Source organism: Delphinapterus leucas, chromosome 7, assembly GCF_059928025.1.
Source record: "Delphinapterus leucas isolate spDelLeu-1000000601 "Yukka" chromosome 7, BTC_Dleu_Yukka2, whole genome shotgun sequence".
NCBI lineage: Eukaryota > Metazoa > Chordata > Mammalia > Artiodactyla > Monodontidae > Delphinapterus > Delphinapterus leucas.
Window position 1 is genome coordinate 13,499,084 of NC_143135.1, and position 14,393 is coordinate 13,513,476.

General features: G+C 38.9%; 1 protein-coding gene across 8 annotated transcripts in view; it reads left to right on the forward strand.

Moving 5' to 3' along the window:
• CKAP5 (cytoskeleton associated protein 5) overlaps positions 1–14,393 on the forward strand; it is a 113,810-nt gene that overhangs the window by 42,260 nt on the left and 57,157 nt on the right. For 5 of the 8 annotated variants that reach the window (XR_016393702.1, XM_089914098.1, XM_022592082.2 and 2 more), the window contains 6 exons: positions 456–649; positions 3,010–3,216; positions 7,074–7,245; positions 8,189–8,321; positions 8,717–8,817; positions 10,644–10,757. Coding sequence is in view for 7 of the 8 variants with exons in the window: in XM_089914098.1 (XP_089770224.1) it covers positions 456–649; positions 3,010–3,216; positions 7,074–7,245; positions 8,189–8,321; positions 8,717–8,817; positions 10,644–10,757 (921 nt within the window). In the remaining variant the exon portion in view is untranslated. Of the gene's footprint in view, positions 1–455; positions 650–1,659; positions 3,217–7,073; positions 7,246–8,188; positions 8,322–8,716; positions 8,818–10,643; positions 10,758–14,393 lie in introns of those variants that run through there. The other 3 variants (XM_089914101.1, XM_089914099.1, XM_089914100.1) reach the window with 3 other exon arrangements.

A 14,393-nucleotide genomic window follows, 5' to 3' on the forward strand; every position in this document is an offset into this window, starting at 1 on the left:
ATTGGCTTGTTTTGTCAGCAGTTATACTGTATAGTGTAGTATAAAGCTGCCTGATGATTACACAGTACAACTGGAGAAACAGCCTACTTTGGAGATTGGACAGTTTAAGCAGGAAAATTTCTCATGTTTGAATTGTTACATCTTTAATGTCATGTTACAAAGACGTAATGACTAATACTTGGATACAAAGTGGGATACGTTTATAGTGGCCTGTTTATGAATTCTAGAAGGCCTTGACAGAATATCATAAATATTAAACACTTATAAGGAAAAGTTTATTAGCTAATCTTTAAAAAAAAAAAAGCTATCTGGATTTCTTAACCTCCGTTTTCGTTTCTAGTCTGGGGTCCTTTGTTCAAATTACCTAGTATAAGTTAGTCATTCCACCCCCCAACCCCAATGGTAGATAATAATGTCATTAAATTTTGTTTTGTTTCAAAATACTTTTCTTTTAGCTGTGGAAAGCAAGGTTAAGTGGGTATGAAGAGGCCCTGAAGATCTTCCAGAAAATAAAGGATGAAAAGAGCCCAGAATGGTCCAAATTTTTAGGATTGATCAAAAAATTTGTGACTGATTCCAATGCAGTGGTTCAGTTGAAAGGATTAGAAGCTGCACTTGTTTATGTTGAAAATGCCCATGTAGCAGGAAAGTAAGTAGTTTCTTTCCAACTATTCTGGTAAAAACCCCTGTCTTGTGCTACATGGATTAATTTATGTATATTTATGGATCACTGTGCTTAGTTATTAGCACTTTTAGAGGATATTCATTTCTTAACTTTCATAGCTCCTTGACACTTGTTTTTCATTTCAGTCTTTATCTGGTCTCAGAAGTCTAAATGGTACAAGAGATCTTTAGAGAGGAGCAAATTAGAAATCAGATCTTGAGTTTTTACCTTAAGCTTTGATGAGCAAGTGCTTTTCCTTTTGAGACTTTTGTATGCGAATTACTCCAAGGGGGAAAATCTTTTGTAACTTTTAGAAGAAACTGAGGTGGTTAGCAAAGACGTCAAAATTTCACTGAAAACATTTGGGCATTACTTAAATCTTTTTCTACAATGGTTCCAGGCTAGGTGATCTTAGAATCACATCTTTCTCCCTATGGTCATTAGGCATTTTTATCTCTTAGGAGAGGTAATGCGAACTAAATAACCTCTGTAACTCCCAGCTTATTGGATGATAGAGGTTTCCAGTCACCCCAGTCTCCCATACCTGATAAACCTGACTTTTCTAATACTAGTCTTTATGTCATTGAAAGGAGCCCTCCATACAAAAAAACAAAAAAACAATGGGGACCCTTGACCTAATTGCACAAGAAATATATATACACATCCCTAGGTATCTGCATGGGAATTGGTTCCAGGACAAAAGTCCCCACCCCTACGCCCTAGGATAGCAAAATCTACAGAAGCTCAAGTCCCTCACGGAAAATGGCCTAGTATTTGCATATAACCTACATACACTCTCCTGTATACTGTAACTCATTTCTAGGTTACTCTCAATACCTAACACAATGTAAATGCTGTGTAAATAATTGTAACTACAATATAAATAATGTGTAAATAGTTGTTGGCTGCATGGCAAATCCAAGTTTTGCTTTTTGGAACTTTCTGGAATTTTTTTTCCCAAATTTTTTTTTTTTTTTTTTTTTTGCGTTATACAGGCTTCTCACTGTTGTGGCCTCTCCCATTGCAGAGCACGGGCTCCAGATGTGCAGGCTTAGCAGCCATGGCTCACGGGCCCAGCCGCTCCGCAGCATGTGGGATCTTCCCAGACTGGGTCACGAACCCATGTCCCCTGCATCGGCAGGCGGACTCTCAACCACTGCGCCACCAGGGAAGCCCTTCCCAAATATTTTTGATACAAGTTTGGTTGAATCTGCAGATGAGGAACCCATGGATAAGGAACCCACCAATATGGAGGGCAGACTGTACTTGACTCACCTCAAAAATTATACCAAGAAAGACAGTCATTAATTTGACAGTTTTGTTAACCAGCATCAATGAGTTCCCCTTGCCATCAGTGAGACCATTGCTTTTTTAATTTCATTTTTCTTCTGATACTAGAAACTTTTTTGACAAATGCTGCATGTAATTCCAACCCACTCAGTTTCTCTCCTTTCCAGTAGTACAGGTTTTATTTAATTTAGAAGAAACTCAAAGCAATAAAGCTACTGTAAAGTCTTGCCAAGGAGTCAGGAACAGCCTTTTGTTATTAAAGGTACATATCCATTCCCTCTGTGAAGAAATTCTCTTGTCCTAAAAAGTGTTTAAAATGACTTTCAAAAATTTTCCAAAAAAGTAAGAACTCTGTAATCTTATTTTTATAAAATGTATCTGTATCTGTCTATCTACCTCTGCATATAGAAAAGTCTAGAAGGATGGATACCATAAAGTTGAAAGTAGTTTTCTCTGGGTAGTGAGATTTCAAGGGATTTTTGCTTTCTTGTTTAAATTTCCTATATGTGTAAATAGAAACTATGGTTCTGTGTCATTGTCTGTTGTGACATGTCTTAACCTCTTATGGTTTGCATAAGTTTTTTTTTTCATGTTCTTGAACATAATTTTTTTAACTTTTTATTTTATACTGGAGTATAGCCGATTAACAATGTTGTGGTAGTTTCAGGTGAACAGCAGAGGGACTCAGCCATTGATATACATATATCCATTCTCCCCCAAACTCACCTCCCATCCAGGCTGCCATATAACATTGAGCAGAGTTCCCTGTGCTATACAGTAGGTCCTTGTTGGTTATTTAAATACAGCAGTGTGTACATGTCGACCCCAACCTCCCTGGCTATCCCTTCCCCGCAGTAACCCTAAGTTCATTCTCTAAGTGTGTGAGTTTGTTTCTGTTTTACTTGAACATAAAGTTTTTAGAGTCTCATTACTTTATTTCTCAGCATTTTTTAAAAAGTATTTGTTTCCCCCACTTTCCATGACCTTTTCCAGCTCTTTCTACTAAAGTGTGTTTTTATGTGTATGGTTGTTGTTGTTTATAATCTATATTACAGAACCACAGGGGAAGTTGTATCAGGTGTTGTGAGTAAAGTGTTCAACCAACCCAAGGCCAAAGCCAAGGAGCTAGGCATTGAGATTTGTCTAATGTACATAGAGATTGAGAAAGGAGAGGCTGTGCAAGAAGAGCTCCTGAAAGGCCTGGACAATAAGAACCCCAAGATCATAGTGGCCTGTATAGAGACACTGAGGAAAGCCTTAAGGTAAAACCTTTTCTTTTTGCTTTAGTTCTGTTAACTAGAATATCTCAATTGAGTTTGGGTTCCTGGTTTAAACAGAAATGAAAGCTGTTGGGCTTGACTTGGCAGACCATACCAACCAGAAAAGTGACCTGGAAAAGCTAAAGCCATTCCTCAAGTGTGACACTTTGTATTCAGTAATTTTAGCCTTTAAGTGTGTTGCATAGTTATTTTATCTAAATCTCTTTCTTTTTTTTTCTTTTACAAATTTATTTATTTATTTATTTTTGGCTGTGTTGGGTCTTTGTTGCTGCGTGCGGACTTTCTCTAGTTGCGGCAAGTGGGGGGCTACTCTTCATTGTGGTGTGTGGACTTCTCATTTTGGTGGCTTCTCTTGCTGTGGAGCACGGGCTCTAGGTGCGTGGGCTTCAGTAGTTGTGGCACATAGACTCAGTAGTTGTGGCTCATGGGCTCTAGAGTACAGGCTCGGTAGTTGTGGTGCACGGGCTTAGTTGCTCCGCGGCACGTGGGATCTTCCCGGACCAGGGATTGAACCCATGTCCCCTGCACTGGCAAGTGAATTCTTAACCACTGTGCCACCAGGGAAGTCCCTAAATCTCTTTCTGATGAAGATGAACGGGGGATATTTCTGACGTTTTCTCAGATTATGAATTAACTTTTTCATGGAAAAGCACTCCTCAGGGTAAGGAGCTCCGTTTCTCTTGTTATCCTCAGGCATAAATTTATGTACCTTGAAACGTTGGCTGAAGTAAACCTTTGTTTAGGTGCTTTTTAAAATAAAATAGAAGCAAATGCTATATGCCTTTAAATAGAAGCATAGCAACAGAAATAGAAAATAACTTTTACTCTTATGTAATAAGTTATTTTCAACCCTAGAATTAAGTGTTGTTTGGCAGTGAAGTTTTTCATGAATGGGATCTCTTTCAGGAAATCTGAATTAGACAAAACACTGGTTTGTTCTGATTTGGCAGTCCTTCTAATCTGATATCCTGTCCCCAATACTTCCACATGAGATACTTTAGAAAGCAGCTCTAGTGAAATCCTGAATGTGTGACCTGTGGGTGTGAAGATCATCCCAACTCACCTCTCTTGTGATTTTGTATATGACCTGCTTCTTGGAGAATATGCTTCCTTTGGTGTTTATCTTACATGAAAGTATCAAAATTCTTAAATTTTGTTAAACTGTCTTCAATTTATGTCAGTAAACTTTGTCTTTCGCTTGGTTCATAATGTTCTTATATAAAATTTGACTTTCACTTAGATTCTTTTGTGATAAAATTTTCCTCATCCCTAGCCTATTCTAGTATAGTAGGCATGTATTTTTATGAGTAGTAAATAGTGTGTTCATTCTGTTGTCTTAGAAATTTAGTGAATTGACTGCATTGTCAAATTGGTGCTTGTCTTAATAGATCTGTTCTGTCCTTAGTAATGAGTTTCTTAATAAAAATATATATTATACTATATTCTACCTTAAAATTAGAAGTTTCTAATCTGGAGTTCTGCAAACTCTGGCTATTTCATTTTTAAGCTGACTGGGAGAATAAGGGTAGAAAAAGGACAAGTTAGGTATATTGTCTTTTATGTCTTCCTTATAGATGTTGTTGTTTAGTCCCATCCTTGTATGGTTCTTTATTTGTCCTAAGGCATCTCAGAATCTATAGTAGAACTACTAGATAGCTCTCTGGGACCTTCAGGAGCTGTTCAGTCCTTGGTTCCAGAGCTTCCTCAAGCTATCTATGTTAGTGGTAGCTTCAGGAGACCAAAAATGATCTGTGGCCCCTAAAACAAGCTTTTAGAACTTTTTCCCCCCTATAGTAATATGTGTAATATCAAGATTAGGTTTTGTATTGTTAAGGTATCTATTTTCCATTTGGACCTGCTCCATCTGTTTTTTTTTTTAAATATCTTTCAGAACTAGGCCAGGATAGTGAAACAAATAAACAAAAATCAGATGAAACAGTAGTAATGTAAAGGAAGTTTAAGAGATCCCAAATGTTAGGTTCTTCAGACACTGTGATGAGTATTCCTAAACAGAATGGTTTATCGTCGCTATAAGTTCTTATTTTTCCTTTAGTCTTAAAGGTCTGCTGAACCAAGTTAGAATTTTTTTTTCTATTAAAATAGAAGATTTTAAAGGAAATATTGAAGATCATCTGGTTTATTTTCATGCTGTGATGGCTATATTTGAACCGTTTACACAAACTGGTGCCTTGTTAAATATCACTTTCTAGGGAAAGTATTTTCAGTCTCCTTCTTTAACCTGTTAGAGTGTGTCAGTAGCTATTACTGAAACATTTTGTTGCATTTGTGTACATTAGATAATAGATAAATAGTATATATGGATCCTACTACAGAATGTCAATCTTCTTTCATAACTGAATCTCTCTTGCTCTAGAATTTGTTATTCAGCAATGTTAGCAGTGAATCAGAAAGCTATATTTTTAAGTTGGGAACTTAAAAATATGATATGTGACAGATATATAATGTTAAATATACTGCCTTTTTATTTTAGTTTTTTATAAATGTATTTTTATTTTATTTTTGGCTGCGCTGGGTCTTTGTTGCTGCGTACGGGCTTTAGTTGCAGTAAACGGGCTACTCTTCATTGGTGCGAGGGCTTCTCATTTTGGTGGCTTCTCTTGTTGCGGAGCACGGGCTCTAGGCTCGCGGGCTTCAGCAGTTGTGGCATACGGGCTCAGTAGTTGTGGTGCACGGGCTTAGTTGCTCTGCGGCATGTGGGATCTTCCTGGACCAGGACTCAGACCTGCGTCCCCTGCATTGGCAAGCAGATTCTTAACCATTGTGCCACCAGGGAAGTCCCTATACTGCCTTTTTTTTTTTTTTTTTTTTTTTTTTTTTTTTGCGGTACAGGGGCCTTTCACTGTTGTGGCCTCTCCCGTTGCGGAGCACAGGCTCTGGACACGCAGGCTCAGCAGCCATGGCTCACGGGCCCAGCCGCTCCGCGGCATGTGGGATCTTCCCGGATCGGGGCATGAACCCGCGTCCCCTGCATCGGCAGGTGGGCTCTCAACCACTGTGCCACCAGGGAAGCCCTATACTGCCTTTTTAAGAAGTCAGAATGCAACTGTTTTCCCCATGGAAAACTGAAGCAAAGAGAGATTTAAGTTGCCTGAAGTTATAGTGTGATAGCTTCGAATCAGGAATGAAAGACACACTGCCAGGATTGGTGATCTATCAAGTGGAGTGAATCCCCGTAATTACATAGAAGAGCTAATAAAAGCTTATTAAGGGACTTCCCTGGTGATCCAATGGGTAAGACTCCATGCTTCCAATGCAGGGAGCCTAGGTTCGAACTCTGGTTGGGGAACTAGATCCCGCATGCATGCCACAACTGAGTCCGCATATCGCAACTACGAAGTCCACATGCTGCAACTAAAGATCCCACATGTGGCACCGAAGATTCCCGTGTGCTGCAACTAAGACCCGGCGCAGGCTAAATAAATAAATAAATAAGCAAGCTTATTAAAAGTCGATTTCAGTCATCTAAATATTTATAAATTGATTTGTTTCTATTTTAAACTTAATGTACATACATATGTATTTAAGATGTTACACAAGTGTTGATCCATTTTAGATTTGAGTAATTCCTAGACTGGTTACCTAGAAAGTTTTTAAATGGTAATATTATTTTGGGCTCTGGACATTAAATAATATTCTTGGAAGAATGGCATCTAAATACAGATGCTGTTATAAGTTTCTTTTTTCTTCTTCCCTAAAAAAACTCAACCTATATGTCTCTATTATATATAGATATAGAACTATGTTTGAGTGAATTCAGGCTAACACTTTACCAAAGCATATTGCATGGTGACAGTTTTTTTTCCAATTTTTACTTCTAGTGAATTTGGTTCCAAAATCATCTTACTGAAGCCAATTATCAAAGTGTTGCCAAAACTCTTTGAGTCTCGAGAGAAGGCTGTTCGAGATGAAGCCAAACTAATTGCTGTGGAGATTTATAGATGGATTCGAGATGCTCTGAGACCCCCATTACAAAGTATAAACTCTGTCCAGGTGAGGCACAAAGTTTTTTGGTTGTCTTTGTATAAGGTTAATATGAAGATATTTCCTTCCTGTCATTGTTGTTGATATTCTGTCCTTACAAATAATTATTTTTCATTCTTAATTTTGAAATCATTTTTTTCTGAGCATACCTGTTTCTACTGTTACTATGTCCTCTCAAATTAAATACTATGCATTCACCGATGCCAGTAGGTTAGTGTTGAATCTATAGCAGTTTTTATAAGATCCTTTTTTTAAATTATTAATTACTTTATTTATTTATCTTTGGCTGTGTTGGGTCTTTGTTGCGGTGCACAGGCTTCTTTTTGCGGTGGTTTCTCTTATTACAGAGCACAGGCTCTAGGCACGTGGGCTTCAGTAGTTGTGGCACGCAGGCTCAGTAGTTGTGGCTCACGGGCTCTAGAGTGCAGGCTCATTAGTTGTGGCTCACGGGCTCTAGAGTGCAGGCTCAGTAGTTGTGGCTCCACGGCGTGTGGGATCTTTCCGGACCAGGGCTGGAACCTGTGTCACCTGCGTTGGCAGGCAGATTCTTAACCACTATGCCACCAGGGAAGTCCTATAAGATCCTTTTATAATACTTTTGGGTGGCAGGACTTAATATCTGTTTAGACAAAATGCATTCTATTTTTTATATTTCAGTTGGTTTTAGAGACATTATTTGTTGCAAATATATGTGAATTCATGACATAATGAGAGTGTCTTAAAAAGTGGATTTTATTCTTCTAAGTGCTTAGTCATATATCTTCAGTATAGTAGATATACATCAATTTGACTCATACTACAAAATGTGCACAATTTAAATTTATCTTTTCTTTTTTGCCTTATTAGAGCCACATAAATAAGAAATTGGGTTCTGATCTATTAGTAAATATAAATATATTCTCTAATGGCAGAGATATAGATATGTTTTTAAAATATTTTATGATATTTGCAGTTGAAGGAACTAGAAGAAGAATGGGTCAAACTGCCAACAGGTGCTCCTAAACCAAGTAGGTTTTTGCGTTCCCAGCAAGAACTAGAAGCTAAATTGGAACAGCAGCAGTCTGCTGGTGGAGATGCTGAGGGAGGTAAGCCACTTTTCAACGCTGGTTTCTATAAAAATTAGCAAGAACTGGCCCTGTCACAGTAACCTGTGTTCACGAGGTGCATTTTATAGGATTGCTATTTAATAAAATACATACAATCCTGTGGTTTGTAGGATTAATAATTCTGATCCCTCCTGTATCAAGATTTCATCAGGGGTGTGAAAGGACAGCTGATAACTGTTTAATAAGTAAAACTATTTCTTTTTTTTTTTTTTTGGCTACACTGCGTGGCATGCAGGATATTAGCTCCCCGACCAGGGATTGAACCCATGCCCACCCCCTGCATTGGAAGGCCGAGTCTTAACCACTGGACTTCCAGGGAAGTCCCCATTTCATCCATTTTTAAGGGTTGTTTTGTTTTGTTTTCCTCCTGGAAGGTGGTGACGATGGTGATGAGGTACCACAGATAGATGCTTATGAGCTTTTGGAAGCAGTAGAAATTCTTTCCAAACTTCCCAAAGACTTTTATGACAAAATTGTAAGTAATGGTAGACTTCTTTCGTTTATTTCATTTTAAATAATTATTTGAATATAATTAGAGTGCTTTTCTGAGCCCTTTTTCTGGTGCACCCTTTTCCACCCCATATCTTCCCTAATAAAGTGAGTCAGTTGTTTCTTCTTTGTTCCCATACTACTTTGTATATGTACCTACTTTAGTCCTTCTTTTTACTTCTTGCCAGAAACCTGAACATTATTCTTGACTTATATCTTTTCCTCATTGTCTGTCTGGTTTTTACCTTTAAATATCTCTCAAATTCATCCCCCTTTCTCCATCCCCAGGATTTCTTTCTCTACCCCAGGGTTACTTTTTTTTTTTTTTTCCCCCTACCCCAGGCTTTCTTGACCTTGGCACTGTTGACATTTTTTTGCCAGATATTTCTTTGCTTGGGGAATTGCATGGGCGTTGTTGTATGTTTAGCAGCATCACTGGTCTTTACCGATCAGATATTAGTAATACCATTCCTCCAAGTCATGACAGTCAAAAATGTCTCCAGACTTTGCCAAATGTACCCCAAGAGACAAAATTATCCCCAATTGAGAAAGTTTTATCCCAGCCACTACCATCAGCTCTTGCCTTGTATGCTGCTATAATCTTCTTACAAGATACCCTGTCTGCTCTTGCCTCCTTCCCATCATATTTCACAATATAATTAGAGGTGTCATTTTTGAAAATGGAAATCTTCCCATAGTATTGCCTCATTAAAATCCTTCAGTGGCTTCCATGGGTTTTAAGATGATGTCTGAAATCATACTGTAGCCATTGAGGTGTGATTTATGGTACCTCTGAGGTCCCCACTTACCTTCCAGCCACATCTCTAATTCCTCTCACTCTCCATGCTCCAGTCATACTGAATTTCTCCTGGCATCAAATGTGCCAAACTTTTTTTTCCCCCTAAACTCTAGGCCTTAATATGCTGTTCTTTCTGCCTATAACATTCTTCTCCCCCCATTTACCTCATAATAACTCTTCATCGTCTAGATCCCACCTTAAGCATCACTTCTTGGGGGAGATCGTACCTGAAAGCCTAAACTGGGCTAAGTCCTCTTGTTGTATTACCAAAGCAGCTTGTACTTCTCCTGTCACAGTCGTCATGACCTGATAGTTATTTATTGAAGATCATCCTACCTCTGCTATCAGCTCCTTCAGTATCCTGTTATCTTCTGATTAACAAATAAATATTTGATAAATTGAATTGAATTGTAATTCCTTCAGGGTGATGGGTTTGTCATCTTGTTTTTATTCCCAGTTCTCTCCAATAGTGAGTATTCGAATTCTAGTGAAGCATATTGTACTTTATGGCCACAAAACAAAAAATTAGCATTATACCTACAATCTGGAAAACTAATATCCAGGATTAGAACAGTATTGGTTGTTGGTTATATGTTTGTTCTTTTCTGGTCTTTCTAATGTTATCAATATGGAAATTCCTCTCTCCTGTAGATGTGCCGCTGTGAGATATGCTAGAAATGCTTTCTATTAATGTTTTCTGTTTAACACTTGCTTAAAGTTTACCCAGAAAATGAGAAGGAAAAGTCTATGGCATTTCATTCTGTTTACTTATTGTAGAACATTAGGGTTATGAAATGTTACAAAAATACTTTTAATATATAAACAAAATTTTATGTATATGAGCAAAACATTCTGATTGGATACACAGTTTTGTAATTTTGATTTCTGACTAGCTTTAGAAAGTTTCTGAAAACAAAAAATATATATCTTTGAATTAGTAGCATGCAAGAAATAGACTTTTATTTTGCGCTCTTATTTTCTGTTCTACAAGTGACTCATATTGTGTCTTGTAGGAGGCAAAAAAATGGCAAGAAAGAAAAGAAGCCCTGGAAGCTGTAGAAGTACTAGTGAAAAACCCTAAACTGGAAGCAGGCGATTATGCAGATTTAGTAAAAGCTTTGAAGAAGGTAAATGTGAGGAGTTTCAGCATTGGTATCCCAACAGCAGACCAGGCCATTGAGTTTTTCTTCATCAGTCAATCTTTTTTTTACCACAGTTGCATTGCCATTTAGGGAACACTATTGATGGTTTTTGAATTATAGGCATACATTTTTTTAAGGGTTATTTAAAATGACTGTCCTAGGCTAGTTTAGAGGGATTGGTTTTCAATCTTTGTTTATTATCACTTTGACTTTAAATATGCTGTTTGGTAGCTTGTACAAATGTCAAGAAATAGAGAATCTTGCTGATCTAGAACCAGATATTCTAGTTTTATAATTCTACAGAGTGAGCTTTTTAAATTGGCTCTATTTAATGGGACAAATATTAAATATGAAGAGTGTTTTTCATTAGATAGCAAGGGATACCACCTTGTATTATATCAGCATGTAAAGTGCAGGATCTGGGGATATGTGGTCAATTATAAAGCAGGTAAGTACTAAATAAGAAAGAAATATTTTAGGAAATACTCTTTTGTTATTGCTTAGGTCCAAACAAGTTGAATGCTGGGGTGTATATTTTTGTGTGTACTGGCTTTTCATAAAGTCTGAAAGTATAGATCAGACAATTGTGGATGTAGTTATAGAGCTTAATAACAAACTTTTTTTTTTTTAATTTACTCATTTAATTAATTTATTTGTGGCTGCGTTGAGTCTTCGTTGCTGCGTGTGGGCTTTCTCTAGTTTGTGGCCAACGGGGGCTACTCTTCGTTGCAGTGCACAGGATTCTCATTGCGGTGGCTTCTCTTGTTGTATAGAGCGCAGGCTCTAGGCACACGGGCTTCAGTAGTTGTGGCACACAGGCTCAGTAGTTGTGGCTCATGGGCTTTAGAGTGCAGGCTCAGTAGTTGTGGCACACAGGCTTAGTTGCCGCAGCATGTGGGATCTTCCCAGAACAGGGCTCGAACCCATGTCCCCTGCCTTGGCAGGCAGATTCTTAACCACTGCACCACCAGGGAAGTCCCTGAAGACATCTTCTTGAACATAGCAAGGATGAAAATGTTTTGTTTGCTTCTTCAGCCTGAAATTGCAGGGGATTAGCATGGTGGGGGGAGGAGGTTACTCTTTAATTATATGTGTATATAAGAGTAATTCTCATTATTCATAGTACTTATGTTCTGTAAAGTCACCACAGACACTGAATTAGCAAATGCTGAACCATTGCTCCAAGGGAAGATACAGCGTTAAGGTCCTGCAACCCTCTGGTCACATTTTCATCAACCGATCAATGCATAACCTTGTTTTATTCTGTTTGAAGACATCTTATTCAGTATGTATTATTGATCCATTAACATTGAACTCACAGCCAACAGAAATATAACTCGTGCCTGAACAAAGCCTACCTAACACATTTATTTTCTCCGAAAGGGACATCACAGCACTTTTGCACATAGGAACACCAGACAGCACTTCAGCAGTACACTTGGGGGCCATTTTAAACAGTGAAAGCCCCAATCAAAAGCACAAAAATGCAAAAAACCAAGGCAGTAAATAGACTACGAAAAAGATACTTGGGTACAGTATGAGAGCTGAAAGAAGAAGGCAGAGTATTGCATTGTTCACCTCAGCTAGGAATGTGCACATCAGGCGACATAGATTTTTTCTAGCTCTGTGCTTGTCTGTGAGTGACCCGGAAAGTGCCTCAATTATTGATTTGGGGCTTATAAGTTAATTTTAATGTGTAGATGAATTCACAAATACGAAATCCATAAATAATGAGCATGGACCATATCTTCTCACAGTCAGCCTTCCTTTGCTTTCCTCTAAGTAGGATTTGGAGACAGGGATATTATTTGTCAAAATCGTTGTTCATCAGTCTTCCATCTTGAAGAGCCAAAGACCCAGGCAAGACTACATTCGTCTCTTGGTATCCCCGGTGGGGGGAGGGGGGGGTGTTCCAGGTGCTCCCACCTATACTAAATCTGTTCAAGTTCCTTGTATAAAAAGGCATAGTACAATGAATACTGTTGGCCCTCCATATCTGCAGTTATGGAGGACTGACTGTAATTAAAAGGGAATTGCCCTAGGGAAAACATTTCGCCAACCTGGAGCCTGGGAGGAAGAAGGAAGGGTAGAAGGTGGTAAGGGAAATGAGATTCTAGTGGCCTTGAAGAGAGCTTCAGATTTTCTGTAAGTTCTAGCATATAGTTTTTATCAGGAATATTATGGAGACATATATTGCACTGAATTCTCAATGGCTCAAATAAAAGCTTTTATTTTTCCCTATGTAATGATCAGGAATGTTAATTGGAATCAGGAATGTTAATAGTTGATGTTCTCTACGTGCATTTTCTTAGGATATTATATTTTCAAATGAAGACTGTTCTGTGATTTCCATTGGCATTGTGACTATGAATATAAGCTCTGTCTGTATTCTATACAGAGAAGATTATGGGTATTTATACTTGGGTAGACATAGACAGTGGATTTCTGTGAGATCTTAGGGTAGCAGGAGGCACTTTCCCTCTTTACATGGTGGAGTGGGGCAACCAATCAAAGGCAACAAACAAGTAAAAAGAAACTTAATTTTGTGGCTAAAATATTTAAAACAATGAAAAGTTAATGTCAGTGTAAATTAACATGACATTTTGTGGGGGTTTTTTGGTTTTTTGTTTGTTTTTTTATTTTTGGCTGTGTTGGGTCTTCATTGCTGCATGCTGGCTTTCTCTAGTTGCAACGAGTAGGGGCTACTCTTCGTTGCGGTGCATGTGCTTCCCATGGAGGTGGCTTCTCTTGTTGCAGAGCACGAGCCCTAGGAGCATGGGCTTCAGTAGTTGTGGCACACGGGCTTCAGTAGTTGTGGCTCGTGGGCTCTAAAGCGCAAGCTCAGTTGTTGTGGTGCATGGGCTTAGTTGTTCTGCGGCATGTGGGAGCTTCCAGGACCAGGGATCGAAGCCATGTCCCCTGCATTGGCAGGCGGATTCTTAACCACTGTGCCTCCAGGGAAATCCAACATTTTGTTTTGGTTTTTTAAATCAGTTTACTGTTTTTATGTTTTTTAATTATTTATTTATTTATTTATCTATTGCGGTACACGGGCCTCTCACTGTTGTGGCCTCTCCCGTTGTGGAGCACAGGCTCTGGACATGCAGGCTCAGCGGCCATGGCTCACGGGCCCAGGTGCTCCATGGCATGTGGGATCTTCCCGGACCGGGGCACGAACCCATGTCCCCCGCATCTGCAGGCGGACTCTCAACCACTGCCCCACCAGGGAAGCCCTGTTTTTTTTATTTTTATTTATTTATTTATTGGCTGTGTTGAGTCTTCGTTGCTGTGCGTGGGCTTTCTCTAGTTGTGGTAAGCGGGGGCTACTCTTCGTTGCGATGCATGTGCTTCTCATTGCGATGGCTTCTCTTGTTGTGGAGCACGGGCTCTAGGCCCTCAGGCTTCAGTAGTTGTAGCATGAGGGCTCAGTAGTTGTGGCGCACGGGCTTAGTTGCTCCAAGGCATATGGGATCTTCCCAGACCAGGTTTCGAACTTGTGTCCCCTGCATTGGCAGGTGGGTTCTTAACCACTGTGCCACCAGGGAAGCCCTATATATATTCTTTTTCATATTCTTTTCCATTATGGTTTATCCCAGGAAATGGAATATAGTTTCCCGTGCT